The 20,873-nt window shown below is 48.7% G+C and overlaps 1 protein-coding gene across 1 annotated transcript; it reads left to right on the forward strand.

Moving 5' to 3' along the window:
• Positions 1-258: 258 nt before the first annotated feature.
• Rab11b (RAB11B, member RAS oncogene family) lies at positions 259-14,084 on the forward strand. Its single transcript, XM_059251765.1, has 5 exons — positions 259-433; positions 10,876-11,071; positions 11,822-12,015; positions 12,316-12,396; positions 13,080-14,084. Exons 1-5 carry the CDS (start codon positions 394-396, stop codon positions 13,223-13,225), a joined length of 657 nt encoding a protein of 218 aa, XP_059107748.1. The 5' UTR covers positions 259-393; the 3' UTR covers positions 13,226-14,084.
• Positions 14,085-20,873: the final 6,789 nt, after the last annotated feature.

The raw sequence follows: 20,873 nt of genomic DNA on the forward strand, positions 1-20,873 counted from the left end.
AATTTCCCTTCCCCGACAGGTCCACTGGAAAGCCCAGTCTGAATCCAGTCCCTCATTGGTTACTCACTCCGTCAATCCACTTCATTGTTCAAGTCTTCCGCCCCGCCTTCCTCCGTCGGCTTCTGATAGGCTACTGAGTCTGTCACTTCGAAAAGGTCCGCATTCCTTCCGCCTTTCTCCTGGAGACCGAGGGCTAGAAGGGTGGATCCCAGGAGGCTCCCACCCCCTTAAACTCGGCTCCTAAGTCTGATTGGTTTGCCCGGATGCCTGTCACTACCGCTTTCACCGTTGACTGGCCGTCGGACCGCCGCTCTGCGCGGCGCCGGTTCCGCCCCCGTCGGGTGTTTGTGGTGGGGCTGCGGAGTCGCCGATCCCGCCGGAAGCGCCAGGACAATGGGGACCCGGGACGACGAGTACGACTACCTATTCAAAGGTGCGCCCGGTGGACTACAGACGAGCAAGGGCGCTGTAGCGACCGGAGGGTCGAGGCCCCGCTAGGGGACGAGAGGGCTCAGGGTGGAGCCCGGGGCTTCAACGAGGCCTGTCCCCGGGTAGGGAGTTGGAGAAAGCCGCGACAAGCCGAGCTCGCTAGGTTTCAGGCCATAGTGCGCAGCGGTGAAAAGAGGGAGGCTCAGAGAGGCCTATGGACCCCGGATGCACCGGGGCGGGCCCGAGGCCTTGAGGGGGTGGGGCCCGGAGGGGTAGGAGAGGCCGTTGGGGCGGGGCTTCTGAGGGGCGGGGCTTCCCTGGGTTTGGTCGGCGGGCTGCGTTGAAAGTAGGGTTATAGATGGGGTTAGGGCAGTTAGGGAACATTGTGGGCGTGCCCAGGAAGCCTGATTGGTGTGAGTCTTCTAGGGCTGGGCCTGGACTGGTAGGGGCGGGGCCTATCTTGGGGTAGAGCCTGGGTCATGTGGTGCAGGAGCCCTAAATTGTGGTGTCTTGGAATTGGGTGGGATGGCTCCTGTGTGTGCACCACTAGTTCAGACTCTGGGTAAGTGATGGAGATATAGTTCTATTGGTTGAGAGTTTGCCTAGCAGTAGCATCCACAAAGCCCTGGGATTTATCGCCACACTGCATAAATCTTGTGTGAAGGTGCAGACCTCCCAAGGAGGCAGAGGTAGGAAGATCAAAAGTGCAGAGGCCTGCCGGGCGGTGGTGGCGCACGCCTTTAATCCCAGCACTTGGGAGGCAGAGGCAGGCGGATCTTTGTGAGTTCGAGGCCAGCCTGGTCTACAGAGCCAGATCCAGGAAAGGCGCAAATCTACACAGAGAAACCCTGTCTCGAGAAAAAAAAAAAAAAAAAAAAAAAATGCAGAGGCCAGCCTTGATTACTGGAACCCTTTCTCAAAGAAAAAACACACGTGGATGGCATTGACCCAGTTTGTACACTATTCTGAGACTTTATAATAATGATCTCTTTTAATCCTCTTTATGAATTTATACAGCCCATATTATCCAGGAAACAGGCCTGTAGGGGTGCACACCTAGAAGCCCAGTATTCAGAGTTGGAGGCAGGAGAATCTTTTTCTATTTCAAAGCCATCCTGGGGCTGGTGAGGTAGCTCAGCAGGTATCAATGTATGCTGCCAAGCCTGATAACTTGAATTCAGTCTTAGGGCCTACATGGTGGAAGAGTCTGCCAGTTGTCCTCTGCCTCCATGTGTACTCCATGTCATATGAGCCTACACACACACATGCACACAGAATAAATAATGTAATTTGGCCAGTTGAGATGGCACACACCTTTAATTCTAGCACTTAGGAGGAAGCCGAAGCAAACAGAGCTCTGAGGTCAAGGCAAGCAAGCCTGTTCTACATAGAGAGTTCTAGGAAGTGGGGGAAATGTAGGGGGTGGCGAGTGAGACCCTATCTCAAAAAAATTTTTAAAGCTAACTTAGGTTACATAGCCATAGTCTGTTCTCAAAACAGAAGGGAAACTGAAGTTCAGAGAGGAACCTAAGGGCGGAGCAGGATTGGGCTCAGGACAGTTTATGGATTTTTGACACTTAGGGTGTGAGCTTTGGGGCAAGGCTTGCAACTTAGATCTGGAGCAAACAGGTGTCAAACCTCCCTTCAAGACATACGTATCCTACCAGCAGGAAGAGTTTTCCTACCTGGTGAGCATCCCCCATGTCACTGGGGTCCCTCATTTCTCTGGTGAGCATATTTAGGGATCTCTGGCATTGTGACTCCTTCTATGCCAAGGTGGGCTTTTTGGTCCTGTACTATTCATGCTGGACTCCCCACCTAACAGTGGCTGGTTTTGAGAGCTAACTCCTGGGTACACAAGGGACACACTGTTGCTTTTCTGGGAGTATGTCCTGGTGCTCAAAGCCAGCCTTGGCTTCTTGGGATTGTGGAGGTAGTTGTGATAGCCATGTAGCTTCTATGCAGAAGCAAAAGGCTTCTAGGCAGAGACAGAGTTACCACATAGCACCATGAGCTGATAGTGGGCTATATATCCAGATGTGAGACTGATTAGCAGATTAGGCTCCAGGTATTATTCCAGAGGCAGAGGACGATTTGGAAGGATTTTGGAAACCAGAGATTTGAAGGGCTCTCTGATGGCAGGTGGAACAGACTCAAGTCCTGCTGTGGCAGGGACCTGTCCCCACTCAGCCCACCCTGAGGAAGCTTCAGGCAGGGCAGGGTATCTTTTCCCTTCAATTCAACACATTCAGCATCTGTGGTCATTCCCTGCTTGTTTGCGACTTTTTGCTGTTATAAATAGCCTGGCATTGAATGTGTGCCCAAGTCCTCTCTTTGCCCTGTGGGCTGTTTCCTTGATGTGCATTCCCAGAAGTGCAGTTACTAGGTCAGGGGCGATGGAGCTCCCATTGCCATTCCTGGTACTTGTCTCCAGAGCTCACTTCCTGGAAACACCAATCAGCTCCTGCAGTAGCTGGCATAGGGGGAGTACCTGCCTTCCCTGTTGCCCTCCCCCACTGGCCTCCTTTCCTGGTCTGGCAGGTGCCTTCTTCAGTTAGTCATAGTAGCTGCTTAACCCCCAAGGTCAGCATCCCACCAGTGCTCACCCTAGGTCTCTTCTCCATTTTTTACATCTCATCTGAGGACCCTTTAACATTTATCCTTTTCATTAAGATTTTCAAGCTATTAAATTAGAAAAGGGAGTGCTGGGGAATTAAAAGGGAAGAGAGCTAGCGGCAGGCAAACTACTATCATCAATCACATCACTTGCCTGCATGTGGCAGATCCCCCAGAATGTGAATACACTGCACCTGCCAGTGCCTTCTGAGACCCACAGCTTTCAGAAGCTCAGGCCTAGGGCCCGCCAACCATCATAACAAGGGTCATTGTTGGAGAAGCATTTCATATTCAGTGGCAAGAAGGTGAGGCCAAGGCCAGCCTATACTACATATAGTGAGAGCCTGTCTCAAGAAAAACAAAACAAAACAAAAATCTACAGTTGTGCTAGAAGTGTTGACAAGGACTGATCTTGTTACTCTATGGCTCTCTTTGCCACCTCTAGAAACTTGGGAAGGATAGCGTCTGGAGCCTCACCCTACCCTCATATCTCTGTGCTAAATAAACCAGCCTTGCCTGTCCTCACCTCCTTATCCTAGGCTTTGGTCACCTTTCCTTGACATGGAGGGCCACAAGGAGACAGTGGTACGCGCTCACACACGTTTTTTGGCAGCCGCATCATACATTGGCTCCCTTGACCTTAAGGTGAAGGCCAAGAGGTCCCATGAGTGGGTGGCCACATGCCATTTGTTTTCCTCCATAAATAGTCTCTGCCCCAGGAGTAAGGTTGTTTATTTGTACCTAATTATAGATACTCACGTTTATTCTCTCAGTTTTCTCCTGTCACCCACTGGACATTTTCCCAACCTGCTGGTGGATCCCTAGAGATACCCCTGACTTCTCCTCTAAGGAACATTAAGTTAGGGGTGCCATACTGGGACCACCTAGGCCCCATTGTCAGACTCTTTTCCCAGAGTTCCCAGCCAGTTAGTGCCCACCCAGTTTTCAAGGACACAGGTCATGTGAAAGGCCCAGAGACTCTGTTCTTTGGGTTGTGCCCACCCCTTCCCAAGGACATAGAAAAGACTAGACCCCAGGGACAGGGCTAGCTCCAGCACTTACATAAGGCTAGGTAATATGCCTGCCAGGCCTGCTGTGCTAGTGACTCCCACTAGCCCCAAAGAATAATTGAGGCAAGAATGCTCCCCTGTGCCAGTCCCTGGAGTCTGGAATGGTTAGGACCCACTTCCTAGAGGATATCTTCCCCACACTGAATAGCTGCTCAGTCAGCCTGAACATCAAAGGCTCCAGGAGTGCTACCCTAGGACAGGCTAGAGCATTCAGGGCTCTTGAGAGGTTCCAGATCTTTGTTTTTGCCAGCTGGGCTTGCCTGCTAAGCACGCCAAATGGCATATCCAGGGGGACTATTTCCCAGCCAACAAAGCCACAGACTTCTTTGGAAATGCTGGGGGCTGTGTCCTCAAGGTCTTATTATTTGCCCAAGACAACTGGTCACTTATTTTCTTGACAATGTCGTTTTCACATCCATTCTACATGCAGAGGCAGCCTAATCACCACCCTGGTATATCAGGTACCCTGTGCCAGGGATGGCCTGAGCAGCCTAGTCTTCCTGCTGTTCACCTGGGTGTGGTCTGTGGACCCTCCATCTAGTCTGTGCATTCTTTTTTTTTTTTTTTAAGATTTATTTATTTATTATGTATACAGTGTTCTCTTTGCACATATCCCTGCAGGCCAGAAGAGGGTGCCAGATCTCATAGATCTCATTACAGATGGTTGTGAGCCACCATGTGGTTGCTGGGAATTGAACTCAGGACCTTAGGAAGAACAAACAGTGCTCTTAACCTCTGAGCCATCTCTCCAGCCCTAGTCTGTGCATTCTTACTCTCAGTGGGTAACCTTGGACTGGGAATTTGTCTTTGGGTTGAGTATCCCTAACTGCGATGGGATTGTTAACATTGTGTCTGGCCCTGAGTGGCTCTGAGAATTTGCTAAGCCTACACCTGAGAAGCATTTGGGTACAAGCTTGACCCAAAGTCCAGTCATGGTCGCAGTGCAGCTGCTGTGGCCAACAGTCCCGAAGGCTATGCAACAGAGACAAGACTGAGAAGACAGAGGGTGTGAGAGACCTCCTGAGCAGGGCGAGTTTTCCATGTCATTCCTGTAGGCATGAGCATGAGGAGCAAAGTTCTCCTGACTGTGGTAGCTCCTGTGGAAAGGAAGTGAGGGGTAGATGCTCTGGAGAGAGATTCCTGCAGTTCAGCTTGTTTCATGGCTCAGGAGCCAGTCATTGCCACAACCACCATGGTTGGGAGTCCTTGGCTCTGCCCTAGTCTAGCTTCACCTCTTTCTCTGAACTTGGCATTCTTTTACTGGGTACCCACAGAGTCTCAGGAAGATCCTGAGCCTATCATCACATGTCTTGTGGACCAGGCCATATGATAGTTGCTTGGAGAGGAGAAGCCTGACCTGAGTGAGGGGTCTCACAGACTGTTGGATCTTGAAGGATGAGCAGGAGTTTCTTGGCTATCCCTGAAGAATGCTCAGGTGGTGGGAAGCTGGGAAATAGGCAGGCTGAGGTACACTGGGCTTCATTGCCTCCAGGAGGTAGAAACAGGACCTCTGAGTTGCATGCGAGGGATGAGGGGAGAATGGCAGGGTAGATGTGAGATTGAGATGGAAGAGAAAGGCCCTTCAAAGACCTGAATTCAGATTCTGCCTAGATGGCTTGCCAGGCAAGTTCCCTGGACATGCATTTCTTGGTGAATGTGATTGGGAAGTGGGGCAAATCTGCAAATAAACACAGGCCCTGGCTCCTGCTTTGCCTCCACACCCCTGATAGCATGCTTTGGCTTCCTCATTCCTCATCTGAACCTCAGTTTCCTTTTTTAAAAAATGGACTGTGTGAGGTAGTGTATGCCATCTCTGCAACCTCTTTTTTGTTCCCCCTCTTATGAATATGTTTGTGGGGTTTTGTTTTGTTTTTGGAGTTGTTTGTTGGTTTGTAGTTTTGTTTTTGTGGAGATTTGTTGTTTTTGTTTTGTTTTGAAATAGGATCTCACTGTGTAGCCCTAGCTAGCCTGGGTCTGCTTCCTGAGTGCTAGGATTAAAGGCCTGAGCCACCACACCAGGCTTGTTTTGTTTTTGAGGACATCATGAAGCTTAGGCCTGCTTCAGACTCACTATATAGCCAGGGATGATCCTGAACTTATTCTGCCTCCACCTCCAGAGTAATTCCAGGGTATACCACCAGGCTTGGCTTTATGCCCACCACACCCAGTTTAATGCAGTGCTGGGGATCAAACTCAGGGCTTTGTGCATATTTAGACAAGCACTCTACCAACTGAGCAGCATTGCCAATGCAGTTTGTCCTTTTAAACAGGGACTCAAAATGTAGCTCAAGCTGGCCTTGAATTTACTGCGTAGCCCAAGCTGCCTTTAAACTCATGGTTCTTATGCTGCAGCCTCCTGAGTCTTGGAATTATAGGCACATACCATTATGCCTGCCTCAGTCTTCCTATTCTTGGCTCTAAAGCAACCAGCTCAGATGGTGAAATGGGTTGGGTTCCCTGTCTTTTGCCATATCCTCACCTGTGCACTGAGGGGGTTGACATGGGCATTTTCCCAGGGTGATCCAGGCATGTCTGGGGTCAGATGAGGTAGGCAAGGAGGCTCTTCCAGCTGCTTTGGGGTGTGTTGATTCATTCTACAGACATTTGTTGGCACTTACCATGTGCCAGGCCCTATGCCAGGCCTGAGGATACAGCAGGGAACAAGACTATCCAAGATTCATGCTTATAGGGCAGACTAGACACACACACACACACACACACACACACACACAAAGAGCAAAACCAGACATGTGAGGGTTGCACGAGCTATGGAAGAAAAGCTAGGACAGAGAATAGGGAAGGTTGGGAAAGTAGGATTATAATAGGGTTATAGGTAGGGTCTTGGCATCCAAGGGGCCCTCAAAGAGGTGAGGCGGGGGCCAGAGAAAGAATGGTCAGGCAATGGTAGTCTGTGTAAAGGCTCTGAGGCAAGACTGTGCCATGTGTTGGGAAAAAGCAAGAGCCCATATAGCTGGCTGGAGCATGTGGGAGATTGAGGAAAGGATAGAAAGAAGCTTCAGGGCATGTAGTACCATGCCTTGTGAGCCCCAGGGAGGTTGTGGGTTTTGATTCTTAGGTACTTAGGAGCCATTCTAAGTCCTTGCCCAGGGCAGACAGTGTAGCTCTAGTGCTCACATATGTCTTGTGGCTGTGAGTGCAAGCTTTTGGCTGGGGCCTCAAGAAAAGGCTGATACTGTGAGATGGTGGCCTGGCCTTTGAAGGTAATAAGGAGCAGGAATCTACACACATGCACACATACACACACACTTTGTCTAACAATTGAATTCATATAGACAAGTACACATACAGGACTGAGGATGTAGCTCAATTGGCCTAGAATTCATGAGACCCTGGGTTCCATCCCCAACATCATATACACCAGGTAGGCATGGTGGTAAATATCTGTAGTCCCCACATTTGAGAGGTAGAGGTAAGACAATCAGTAATTCTAAGTATTCTGCAGCTGCATAGTGATTTGGAGGCCAGCTTGGGCTGCTTGAGACCCTATCTCAAAAATAAGTATATAACCAAGTATATCTTCACTATCTGAAGTCACCTGATGGAACCCACATGGAAGCAGCACATTACTGGCCCTCAGAAGTGCCCTGCAGTTTCCCTTCAGTTATGAAGGAAATATAAGATTGACCCTAGAATATGAGAGGAAGAAAGGACTGAAGATGACTTGGCCTGAGTACCTTCCAAGTTGCATGAGTCATTGTCTAAGCTAGGGAAGGTGGGGGTGGTCACCCAGTGAGGTAACCAGGACAATATTCTGTTGTGCTGACTTGAAGTGCTGAGGCTCTGTTTGGTGATATAAAGGCAGAGGGCGCACCAGTCTGGGCTTGCAGAAAGGAGATTAATGTAGGAATCATCAGCCTATAAGCGATATTTGCAGCCAGAAGCATGGATGGGATCACCTGGGGATCCAATCCTGTGGCTCCCTTATATTTTTCAGGTAGAGGGATAGCCTGCAGCAGCTCTAAGATAGGGAGGCAATATGGGGTCATTGAAGCTCAGGAAGAAACAGTGTGAGAGGAGGGCTCTCTAAGCTGCTGCATGAGGACAAGGCACTGAGACTTAACCTTTTCCTTGTAGCCACTGGAAGGTCTGTAGGTTGGTATGTTAATAGGGGGTGGGAACTGAGTCCCTCCTGAGGGCTCTTCCCATTTTGTGTTCCTCACCCTGCTTGCCAGAGCCAGTGAGCTTAGCCTCAAGTCTATAGCCTGTCTGTATCATCTCTACCTATACCTTGGGGTCCTGATCCCAAGGTGGGTGCTCCTTCTACTCCCCAGACCCTGGATAACCATGCTCAGTCTGGGGCTTAGAGGGTCCTGGAGGACTGGAGGCAGAGACAGAAGTAACAGAAGTATAGATAGCACTTTCTAGGGGTTAGATATGCAGAAAGAAGAAAATCAGGGCAATGCCTAGAGGCATCAAAAGAGTATATTCTTAGCCTGGCCTCTTGATACACTCCTGTAATTCCAGCACTTAGGAGGCTAGGGCAGGAAAGTCAAAAGTTTGAGTTAAGAAAGGCTACATCATGAGACCCTGTCTCACTGGCTTCTTACCTTCCCCTTCACCCCCACAAAAATGTATTCTTTTGGGGCTGGAGAGATGGCTCAGAGGTTAAGAGCACTGACTGTTCTTCCAGAGGTCCTGAGTTCAATTCCCAGCAACCACATGGTAGCTCACAACCATCTATAATGAGATCTGGTGCCCTCTTCTGGCCTGCAGTTATACATGCTGTATACATAAATAAATAAATCTTTAAAAAAAAAAAAAAAGTATATTCTTTTCAAGAGAGAGAAACCAGAGCATATAAGCCAAGCAGCTCAGTGTAGCTGTAGGGAGGGGAAGGGTGCTACCTGTTGGGTCCTGGTCCCTCCAGGCCTCAAGACTCCCAGGTGGGGCCTGGATTCCTCCTGAGAGCTCTCCCCAGTGCTTGTCTCTCAGCCATTCAGTATGGCCAGTGAGCCTGGGCTCAGTCTGTGGCACAGCCATGCCTGTCTCTCCTTGGCTGGGATCCTGGGCAAATACCTTTCCTGCTCCTCAGGCCCCAGATGACCAAGCCTGCAACCCCCATGGCTCTCCACTGGTAGGCCCACCCTCAGCTACAGAATTCCATTGCCTTCAGGGACCATAAGATTTCTGGCTAAGGTATCTGATTAGATGCCCACTGCCTATTACATCTGCATTGCATGTGTGAGCACATGCACACGTGAATACAGACATGTGAGCACGGATATGTGAGCACATGTACATGTGAACATGTGCATGGTAAATCCTGCCCAGGCCCGAGCCCAGGCCCCACCCCAGAGCCTGGGTGCTGCAGCCCTTGTAGGCAGTATTTGCCAAGCCAGGTTAGGACTCACTTTACAGCCTAGCACTAGTCAGTTCCCCTGCATAGTCCATGTCTACTGGTGTCATGCCCTATGTCCTGAGGAGCTTTAATCTGTAATACTTTATCTTTCCTAGCCATGTTGTCCAGATAACTATTCTGGAATAGATTTCCTTTTTGTTGTTGTTTTCAGACAATGCCTCTTTTAGCTCAGGTTTGTTAAGTAGCCAAGGATGACCTTGAATTTCTTGTATATGTGGTGGGGGTGGGGCATAGCTTTTTGAGACAAGGTCTCACTGTGTAGTCTTGAATGGCCTGAAACTTGATATGTAGACAAGGCTAACTTCCCGAGTGTTGGGATTAAAAGCATGTGCTGTCATGATCTTGAGTCTCTGATCTTCCTACCTCCACTTCCTGAGTGCTGGGATTACAGTTTTGTTATTACAGGCATGCACCACCATGCCCAGTTTATGCAGTGCTGGAGATTGAACTCAGGCCTTGACTCATGGTAGGCATTAAGATGATTGGCTCCAGCTTCAAGGAGACATGCACAGGGCTACATTGAGACCTTTTCTCCCTGTCAGTGTTACAATGCCAGCTTCTAAGCTGCAGGAAGTCATACACACTGACATGTGAACCCTATAAAGATGTGACAATGATGGGACCCTCTAGGAGCACTGAGTAGAGTAATCCTCACCTCAGGCAGGAATGGTGACCAGCTCTGTCTAGGCTGCAGCCAGAACACATGTTCTTGCTGCTCATGGAACTACCAGTTCTACAGATGAATGAGGGTTTGGTTGTCTGAAGCAGCTGGAGAAGGAGAAGCATAGACAGGGGGAAGAGTATTGTTTCCTGTCACTTAAAACACCAGACACAACTATCATAGGTGTTTACCCTGCTGAATGTTGACCCATCCTGTGCCCTGAACAACACCACAGTAATAATGACAAATGCTCACCAGTGTCTCTTCCTGTGTACTGCATGTTGGCCAGGTCCTGACTCTGTGTGCTCTCATTCCACCTTCCAAATAGGCTTACTGCCTTCTTGTTCACACATGTAGAACAGATGGGCCAGGGAGGTTAAGTGACTGGCTCAAGGTCATTCAGATCCAGAGCTTTTTATGACCCTTCTTGACTACTCAGCCATCAGGCTCTGGGGTTAGTGAGTCTCAAGCCATCCTGTCTGCAGCGTGGCCTTGGATATCACCATGTCCTAGCTGGGACAGCCTTCCTCTAAGGACAAGAGACAAGCAAAGGTATCTGTGCTGACTGTTTCTGAAGCTTCCATTTTCTTTGTGTTACCAGGGTATCTGTGGGTGGTGGCAGTAACCAGAGAGCCACCATGCAGGTTTGATGGGTGGATGTGGGAAACGTTGGGTGCTGCCTGATCCTCACCTCTCCTCCTTCTCTCCTTGCCCCCAAGTGGTGCTTATCGGGGACTCAGGTGTGGGCAAGAGTAACCTGCTGTCACGCTTCACCAGAAACGAGTTCAACCTAGAGAGCAAGAGCACCATTGGCGTGGAGTTCGCCACTCGCAGCATTCAGGTGGACGGAAAGACTATCAAGGCTCAGATCTGGGATACTGCCGGCCAGGAGCGCTACCGTGCCATTACCTCTGCGTGAGTTTAGCTAGACTTAAGACCTGGAGATAGCAGAGGTGTGTGGGCATGTGACACAGGAGCTTGTAAGGGTATGTAAAGGTTGGACTGGAGTGTGGAGAGCTGAGATCAAGGAGCGGAAGGGTATCCAGAGAGCTGTGGAACCCATGGGCAGACCAGCACCCAGCCTTGGGCATAACCTGGCACTGAGGTTATTACTGGGTGGACAGTGAGGGTCTGGCTTAGGCCCTCCTTTTCTGACCCAACCCCACTCAGGCAGCCTACCTGCTTTCCTGTCTTGGCATCATCTCCCAGTTTTAGCATACATTTTGCATCACTGTAGCCTCCCAGTTACTGAGACCCACCCAGCCTGCCTCTTTATGTACCCTTGAGCCCCCTGGCTGCCCCCTCACCTCATTTGCTACACTTTGCATTCACATCATACCGTGGCCTCATCACTGGTCCTTCATCCCCAGAGGATGGAAGTAGTCCCATATGTGGTCCAGGCCTTTATTCACAGTGGGCATTGGCGCTTCTACCTGATAGTAGCTTTCTCCCTGCACAGCTGCTGTATCCTCTCCTATTCATGGCCTTGGGGTATCTTCTAGCCCTGAACCCCAAATTCCCTCCTTAGTCTCTCCCATTTGTGAAGGGCCTCCTTCAAAGATACGATGGCTGCCTCTGTCCAGGCCCTGTGCTTAGACCAAAAAGCCACCATCCCCTGGGGTTCCCATGAGGGTGCTGAGGTTTATGCCTGCACTTACTCTGCAGGTACTACCGTGGTGCAGTGGGTGCACTGCTGGTGTATGACATTGCCAAGCACTTGACATATGAGAATGTGGAGCGTTGGCTGAAGGAGCTGCGGGATCATGCAGACAGCAACATTGTCATCATGCTGGTGGGCAACAAGAGTGACCTGCGCCACCTGCGAGCTGTGCCCACTGATGAGGCCCGTGCCTTTGCAGGTGAGCTTGTGGCAGACATGCCAGCAAATGGTGGGACTGTGCTCTGAGAACCAGACTGACGGATTCAGAGAATTGTCTAGAAGTCGGGGACCTACTTCCTCCAATGTCACGGTTCATGTCATAGTGCCTGTGTTCAGCCTTTGTAACTTCCCTAAGCAGTTAAGTTAATCTCTTGATCCCAACCCTTAGGAGCAATTCTTCTGATACTGGGTTAGGCAGGTGGGCAGGCATAGTCCTAGAGAGGGTTGTGGGGAGAGGAGTGTGGGAGCCAGACTCAAGAGAGAATTTTCTCTTTTCCAGAAAAGAACAACTTGTCCTTCATTGAGACCTCAGCCTTGGATTCCACTAATGTAGAAGAAGCATTCAAGAACATCCTCACAGGTAGGCCCAGTGTCTGGGTGGGTATAAGGACAGTGCCCAATGTGCAGGTGCACTGCAAACCCAGTCCAGGCCTTCCATGCCCCATAAAGTCAGGACATTTCTAGCCCTTGCTGATGCATGGACACAGAGGTTTTCACCCAAGTCCCTGTGATGGGCCCTTCTGGGGCTACAGGGCAGGAAAGGAACAAACAGCCTAGGCTAGTTAGGACCAGTTCTGTGCCCTGCCCCTGCCCACTTGGCTGTGCCTGGGAGCCTCCAGGTGCCCAGCCCTCAATGTTGTTTTACCCTGATGTGGTGGGGGTCCTTCACAGCATGGTGGGAATTGTCTTTGTTTCCTGTTGCTCTATAAAAAGGCAACTTGAGGGTTTATTTTGGCTGACAACTCAGGGTACTTGAAACAGCTGGTCACGTCATCACAGTCAGAAGACTGGGGATGTGCACAAACTGATGCTTAGCTCCCTTTCTTCATTGTACACAGTCCAGCAACCCCTGCAGAGACTGGTCCTGCTTGTGTCAATTAAGTCATCAAGATCCTCCCCTACAGGCATGCACAGAGGGCCTTCTCCCCAGTGATTCTAGGTCCTGTCAAGTTGAGGATTAGGAAACATCCGGCCTGTGTCCTTCGGAGAGGTAAATTGCCTTGGGCAGGCACACAGCTGCTCACTGCATCCTTCCTGTTGCAGAAATATACCGCATTGTGTCACAGAAGCAAATTGCTGACCGTGCGGCCCACGATGAGTCCCCTGGCAACAATGTGGTGGACATCAGTGTGCCACCTACCACCGATGGACAGAAACCCAATAAGCTGCAGTGCTGCCAGAACCTGTGACCACCCTGCGCCTCCACCCAGCGTGCGTGCACGTCCTCGGTCCTTGGCCAGCCCCTCCAGTGTCCTCCTGGCCCCTCCCTTGTCCCTTTAGGACAGGCTGCTCCCACCTCCAAGTGAGCTCCTCCTACCAGCCCACTGGCTCAGGAGGAGCAGGAGTCAAGTGTCCTCTCCTGTCCTGCCTGCTCGAGAGAAGCTAGAAGCCCCTTGCTTATGTACCTGCTCTTGGGTATCATGGGCATCTTGACAGGGTGGGGAGGTTGGTAGAATGGACGGGGCCAGCCAGAGGTGACGAAGATGAGTGGAAGGACCCAGCTTCTCCTGTTTTTTCGTGGCAGACTCCAGGGAGCGATCACCTCCTTCCCTCTCTGGCAGTTGACCCAGCTGGCCCTGCATCCCCACCCCAAACCCTCTGAGCTGATGCCCGAAGAGCCAGGCATTAGGGGCTGGGCAGGTGGACACTTCTGCCTACACCACCATAGCCAGCGCCAGCACGGCCTCCAGCATTCCCAGGCCTGCGCACTCCTGCTCCTGCCTGTAGATTTATGCTGGGAAAAGACCCCCACACACACACACTTTGCCCCTCTCCATCCTCTGCACGCAGCGTTGTCCCCTGCCCGTCCCTTCTCTGTCTCGTCTCCCTGTCTGGTCAGGAACCTGTCTGCAAGTGAAGCAATATCTCCATGTTTTGTATATAAAACTGCTCTTGTAGCCTTTGGTTTTTTGTTATTGTAGAGAAACACAGATTCTTTATACACTTTGTAAAATTTACGCCAAACCCCAGCTCTCGAACTCTTATTCTTCCTGTAGCCCCTGCACTGTTGCCCGTTACTAAATGTATAAGCCAACTTCTGTACAGAAACCTGCCACTCAGCCTCTGTCTTCTTTATCTCTACAAGGTGCACCTGATTCGGGGGCCCTTATTGGTCCCCAGTGGTAGGTTAGTCTAGTACTGGTGAAACAGTGGGTAGGCGTGCTGAACTTGCATACTAGGCTGTAAGATGAGGATCCTGGGCCCCAAAGAGGGGAGGGTGAGTCCTGTGCAAATGGCTCCTGTAGTAGGGAGGGGAAAAACAACAAACAAAACAAAACACTGGTGACCTGGCGTGGCAGCCTTAGCTTAGAACAGTTTAGGGAGAAGTACCCGCCTCCCCCAAATAGCTTGTATCTAGGATTGCCATGTCCGAGGGCGCCCCCTAGTGTGAATGGGAGACATGAGCATGCCCACAGCTTGCCATTTCTACCTGCTGCCAACAATGGCCTTATCTGGGTTCCTGGTAAGGAACGCTTGCCTAGTAACTGTGTCTGATATCAGCCCTGCCTCCATGGCTCTCTTTACTCAAGATTGACACTTTATGGGGCTAATGGAGGACACCAGTGACTTGCAAGGTGAGTGGCTCATGATTTTCACTGCCTCTTCCTAGGACCCATCTCCCCTGTCCCTGTGCCCCAAGCCTACATAGTAACAAGATGTGTCCTTTTCCACCTCTAGAGGAAACCTTACAATCCGAGTACAGCAAACTGTTCTAGAAGCCCTAGTCTCTGGATGAAGAGAACCTGGGGATGCCTTCTCTCCTGATTCAAAAATGAATGTAGCCCCCTTGACAGGCGAGGTAGGCAATCCCAGACATATCTCTCTGATCCAAGCTGGTCACAGTGGCTCATACCTGTAAATCTCACACTTGGGAAGTGGTGGCAGGAGATCCTGTTCAAGGCCAGCCTCAACTACACGAGACCCTGTCCAAGAAAAGAAAGGAAAAATCAAAGAGCTCAAGGAAATTGAGGTAGATCCCCAGGCTAGGCCAAAGCTGCTGATGTGAGGTGGAGAGTCCAGCAGACACAAGCAGGAGATGGCACAATCTAAGGGCCTGCTCACAATGACTGGCAGTGGGGCTGAATTACCCTAGGTTTGGCCAAGGCAGGACAGGTTAGATATGATGGATGGGGGCCAAGGTAAAGCAATAGGCACTGAAGGAGTTCAAGCAGATAAAAAGGTCATGAGCTGGAGAGATTGCTCTGATAAAGGTGCTTGCCACCATTTATCCAGATGACTGAGTTTGATCCCTGGAACCCACTCAGTGAAAGAACCAACTTCTACAAGTCCTCTGATCTCCACATGACACATAACTGAATATTTTTACTAAATAAATAAATCAAAATCAGTCATTGGGCTGGGTAGATGGCTCTGGGTAAAAGTGCTATGTAAGTATAGATCCCAACACGCAGTAGATCCCAGAACTCACTTAAAGCTGGAGTCACTAGTACAAACATCTGTAATCCCAGCAACCCTTCAGAGAAATGAGAGGCAGAGACAGGATATTCAGAAGCTCATGGGCCAGCTTCTGCAGGGGTAAAACAAAGACAACCTATCTCAAACCGTGTGGAAGGTGAGGACTGCCTCCAAAAGTTGTCCTCTGACCTTAACCCTTAGGAGGATTTCTATATTTGCACACAAACGTGCACACATGCACCATGTGCAATGTACACACACACAAAAGTGCATACATGGAATGTGCACACACAAATGTACCCACATGCCATGAACATACATAAACAAACACATAGATGTATGGACATGCACCCACATGCAGTGTACACACATGCATACAACACCATATATATTGGTTGCAGGAAGTGGAGAAATCAAGCTAGAACTGGTCTGGAAGCTTTCTGCCTATCTTTCATTGTACCAGAAGCTATATAGGCTGCTAGGGGAGAACTGTCATCAATAGCCCTGCCTATGGACCCTGCATGCTATAGTACTAACATGTTGGCAAGATATGCCTGCTGGTGTAATAGTGTAGCATGGCTTTTATGTATAGCAATCACTCTCTGATTAAATCTAAAGCCCATTCCACAGAAGGGAATCCACATTTGGTACTGTAAGCCTGGTAAAAGCCTGCAGCTAGGGATGTGGACTCTCAGGATGCACATGCCTGCATTCTTACACACATGCATATCTCTCTCTCTCTCTCTCTCTCTCTCTCTCTCTCTCTCTCTCTCTCTCTCTCTGTCACACACACACACACACACACACACACACACAGACACACAAATAACATAAATAAAATTAGAGCACATAAACATTTGTTGTTCAGTCAAGCTTCAGCTTCTGTATCCAATAGGGATTAGACTAGAATTGGAGACAGAACATTCAGGGCTAAGTCTTTGCCAACATAGGGTTGGATGTGTTATAGAATTGATAAGTATGTAACTTAGCCCACTATGTCATACTGCAACAAGAGACTGGAGAGAGTAGTACCAACATAAACACCTGAAAGACAAAAACCGCTGGAAACCCTTGCCCACATGCAACAAACAGAACAAGCTCAAGAAAGCCTGCAAACTTTGGAAGCAGAGGCAAGAGGATCTCTGTGAATATGAGGCCAGCCTGGTCTACAAAGCAAGTTCCAGGACAGCCAGGACTACATAAAGAAAAAAAGAAAAGAAAAGAAAAAGAAAAACCCAAGATAGAATGTGGGGAAGCAGGTGCAATGCAAATTACCTATAAAGAAAATGAGCCTTATGGCACAGCACTTCTGAGCACATATTTTCCCTTCAGCTTACTAGCTTACTCCCATTCTCAGGAGTGCTTTTCTTTTTTGAACATTTTTTTTGTGTATGTTTTGCCTGCACGTATGTCTGGGTACCACATGCATGCAGGCCACACAGAAGCCAGAAGAGAGTGTCAGATTCCTCTAGAAATGGAATTACAAGGCCGGGCGGTGGTGGCGCACGCCTTTAATCCCAGCACTCGGGAGGCAGAGCCAGGCGGATCTCTGTGAGTTCGAGGCCAGCCTGGACTACCAAGTGAGTCCCAGGAAAGGCGCAAAGCTACACAGAGAAACCCTGTCTCGAAAAACCAAAAAAAAAAAAAAAAAAAAAAGAAATGGAATTACAGATGGTTTTAAGCTGCCATGTGGTGCTGGGAATTGAATCTGGGGCCTCTAGTAGCCAATGCTCTTAACCACTGAGCCATCTCCAGCCTACTTTTTGTTTCTTCATAAACTTTTTCTTTCTTCATCTCTTTATGTATATGTTGAGTTTGTACTGTGTGTATGGTATATGTTTGTATGTGTGTGCAGATGCACATACCTGTAGGGGGCAGCAAAGGTAGTTAACAGGTATCCTCTATCATTCACTGCTTGACTTTCTTGAGGCAGGATCTCTCCCTGAATCTGGAACTTGCATTTTTTTTTTCCCTACTAGACTGGCAGTTAGCAAGCCAAAGCAATCCCCCTCTCCCTACAACTTTCAGTGCTGGGATTATAGGTGTGTGCAGGATGAGACCTGTTTTGCTACATGGGTGATGGGATCCAAATTCTGTTCTTCATGCTTACACAGCAAGTGCTCTTAACCACTAAGCCATCTTTAAAGCCCCAGACTGTCTATTTCTCACCATATGCCCTAGGTACAATTCTTTGTCCTGGACAGTAGACTCTGGAAACCTCAGTGGGTGTCCTCAAAACTCTGATCCACACCTGAAACAGTATGTTAGTGGTGTTGGGAAGTGCGGCCTTTGTGAGTTAACTAGATAGACGAGGTCATCAGAGTAGGGCTTCCATGATGGCATGGCAGCTTCATAAGATGAAGAAGAGAGACCCAACTTGGCACATTTATAGTGTCTCACACATTGCAGTTCCTTCTGCCACATCACAAAGATGTAGAAAATCCTCCACCAGATGTTGCTCTTAGACCTCCCAGTCACCAGGACAGTGCACTAAATGAGCCTCTATCCTTTTTTATTATTTGTTTGTTTGTTTATTTGTTTGTTTGTGTGGGGGGGCACTTTTCAGTAATTGCTTCTCTTCCTTCACCATGTGGATTCTAGGGATTAAACTGAGGTTATGAGGGGTGGTGGCAGGCACCCGTCCCTCCTGAATCATCTAACTGACCCTACTCTTTCCAATATCCTGCTTCCAAATCCTTTGTACAACAAAATAAAATTATCTTAGATGGCCAATAATGTGGTGATATTATGTTCCCCAAAATATTGTGTACCCTAATAAACTTATCTGGGGTCAGAGAACAGAACAGCCACTAGATATAGAGCCCAGAAAATGGTGGCACACACGCCTTTAATCCTAGCATTCCGGAGGCAGAGATCTGCCTAGATCTCTGTGAGTTCTAAGCCATACTGGAAACAGCCAGGCATGGTGACTCATGCCTTTAATCCCAGGAAGTGAGCCTTTAATCCCAGGAAGTGATGGTAGGAAGCAGAAAGGTATATAAGACGTGAAAACCAGGAACTAGAGCTGGTTAAGCTTTTAGGCTTTTAACAGCAGTTCAGCTGAGAGCCATTCGGATGAGGACTCAGAAGCTTCCAAACTGAGGAAACAGGATCAGCTGAGGAATTGGTGAGGTGAGGTGGCTGTGGCTTGTTCTGCTTCTCTGATCTTCCAGCATTCATCCCAATACCTGGCTCTGGGTTTGATTTTATTAATAAGAACTTTTATGATTTGTTCTATACATAAAAAGGAGTTTGATTGTATGTGAGTTGAGAGAGACTGTTGGGCATATGAATAACTATTCTGAGACAGAGGTTTCCTGCAGTCAGAGAAGGAAGATTCTGGGATAAGTTTTGAGGCTTGGTTAGTATTAGAAGGTTGTCCTGGCTAGTTTGATGTCAACTTGACACAAGCTAGAATCATCTGAAAGGAGGGAACCTCAACTGAGAAAATGCCTCCATGAGATCAGCTGTAAGGCATTTTCTTAATTAGTGATCAATTGGGGAAGGCCCAGCCCATGTTGGGTGGTGTCATCCCTAGGCTGGTGGTGCTGGGTTCTATAAGAAAGCAGGCTGAGCAAACCATGAGAAGTGAGCCAATAAGCAGTACCTCTCCATGGCTTCTGCATCAATTCCTGCCTTGCTTGACTTCCTATCCTGATGTCCTTCAGTGATGGACCACGATGTAGAAGTGTAAGCCAAATAAACCCTTTTCTCCCCACTTGCTTTTTGGTCGTGGTGTTTCATGAAAGCAATAGCAACCCTAACTAAGACAAAGGGGTTTTGTTGTTGTTGTTTGGGGTTTTTTGGAAATTTTTTGGGGTTGGGTTTTTTTTTTAGATTTTGTTTTTGCTTTGTTTTGGTTTTGGTTTTGGTTTTGACAGGGTCTTTCTGTATATCCCTGGCTGACCTGAAACTCACTCTGTAGACCAGGCTGGTCTCAAACTCAGAGATCCTCCTGCTTCTGCTTCTCAAGTGCTGGGATTTGTCTGTCTGTCTGTCTCTCTCTCTCTCTTTTTATGAGACAAGGTCTTGATGTCTAACCCAGACTGGCCTCACACTTGCAACAACCGTCCTGCCTTACCTCTCAAGTATAGGATTAAAGGAAAGTGCCACCACATCTGGCTGAATTAAGATGTACTAATTCACTCACACTTTTATTTTGTCATTTAAACTATTTTATCACCATTACTGAAATTACTATTATTGTGCAAGCATATGGTAATATTTGTGTGCACACACATGCCACGGTGCATATGTGGAGGTCAGATGACAACTTTGTGGAGTCAGTTCTCTTTTTTTCACCTTCACATGGTGTATTAGATACTTTTCTATTGTGACAAAACACCAAGGCAACTATCAGAGAAAGGATTTATTTGGGCTTACCGTTCCAGAGGGACAAGGGCCCATCATGGCAGGGCAGTGTGGCAGTAAGAAGCAGGCATGGTGCAAAAGTAAGAAGCTGATGAAGACAGGCAAGAGGTGTGCAGCTTTCAATTCTCCAAGCCTGCCTCAGTGACACTATACCATATAAACCTCTCCCAAATAATGTCACCAACTGGAAACCCAGTGTCCAAATATCAGAGCCTGTGGGGGACATTTTCCATTTAAACCACTACACATGGCTTCCAGCGATGGAATTTGGGTAGTCAGATGTATTAGTTACTTTTCTTTTGCTGTGATAAAACACCATGGCCAAAACAACTTATAGAAGGAAGAGTTTCTTGTAGATTTACAATTCTAGAAGGCTAGGAGTCCATCATGGCTAGGAGCATGACAACAGGCAGGCAGGCATGACACTGGAGCAGCAGCTCAAAGCTCATGTCCTGATTGATCCACAAACAGGGAGCAAAGAACAGACTGGGGTGTGGCTATAGGCTTTTGAGCCCCAAAGCCTGCCCCTCTTGATATACCTCCTCATTAAGTACATCTTCTAATCCTTCTCAAACAGATCCAACTGAGGATCAAATATTCAAATATATATGCCTATGGGCACCACTGTCATTCAAACCACCTCTCTCTCTCTCTCTCTCTCTCTCTCTCTCTCTCGTGTATGTGTGTGTGTGTGTGTGTGTGTGTGTGTGTGTGTGTGTGTGTGTGTTCATGTGTCACATGGCAGGGTGCCTCAGGCCAGTTGAGCTGGCACCTTCCCTTTTGCTGAGGGTGCTGAGCTCACACTGACTGCCACTGAAGTCCACAAGTTCTGGATAGCACCAAACTCAAGCCTGTGCTCTTAATAGCTTAATAGCCACCACCACCACCACCTGGCTTCATGTAAATAATTTATTAAGGGGCTGGAGAGATGGCTCAGAGGTTAAGAGTACTGACTGGTCTTTCAGAGGTCCTGAATTCAACTTCCAGCAACCATATGGTGGCTCACAACCATCTATAATGAGATCTGGTGCCCTCTTCTGGCCTGCAGGC

Source organism: Peromyscus eremicus, unplaced genomic scaffold, assembly GCF_949786415.1.
Source record: "Peromyscus eremicus unplaced genomic scaffold, PerEre_H2_v1 PerEre#2#chr22_unloc_1, whole genome shotgun sequence".
Classification (NCBI taxonomy): Eukaryota; Metazoa; Chordata; class Mammalia; order Rodentia; family Cricetidae; genus Peromyscus; species Peromyscus eremicus.

Coding starts and splice junctions, on each gene's coding strand:
- Rab11b (XM_059251765.1), top strand. CDS start 394: ATGGGGACCCGGGACGACGAGTACGACTACCTATTCAAAG. Junction 11,072..11,821: donor TACCGTGCCATTACCTCTGC/GTGAGTTTAGCT, acceptor CTTACTCTGCAG/GTACTACCGTGGTGCAGTGG. Junction 12,397..13,079: donor ATTCAAGAACATCCTCACAG/GTAGGCCCAGTG, acceptor TTCCTGTTGCAG/AAATATACCGCATTGTGTCA.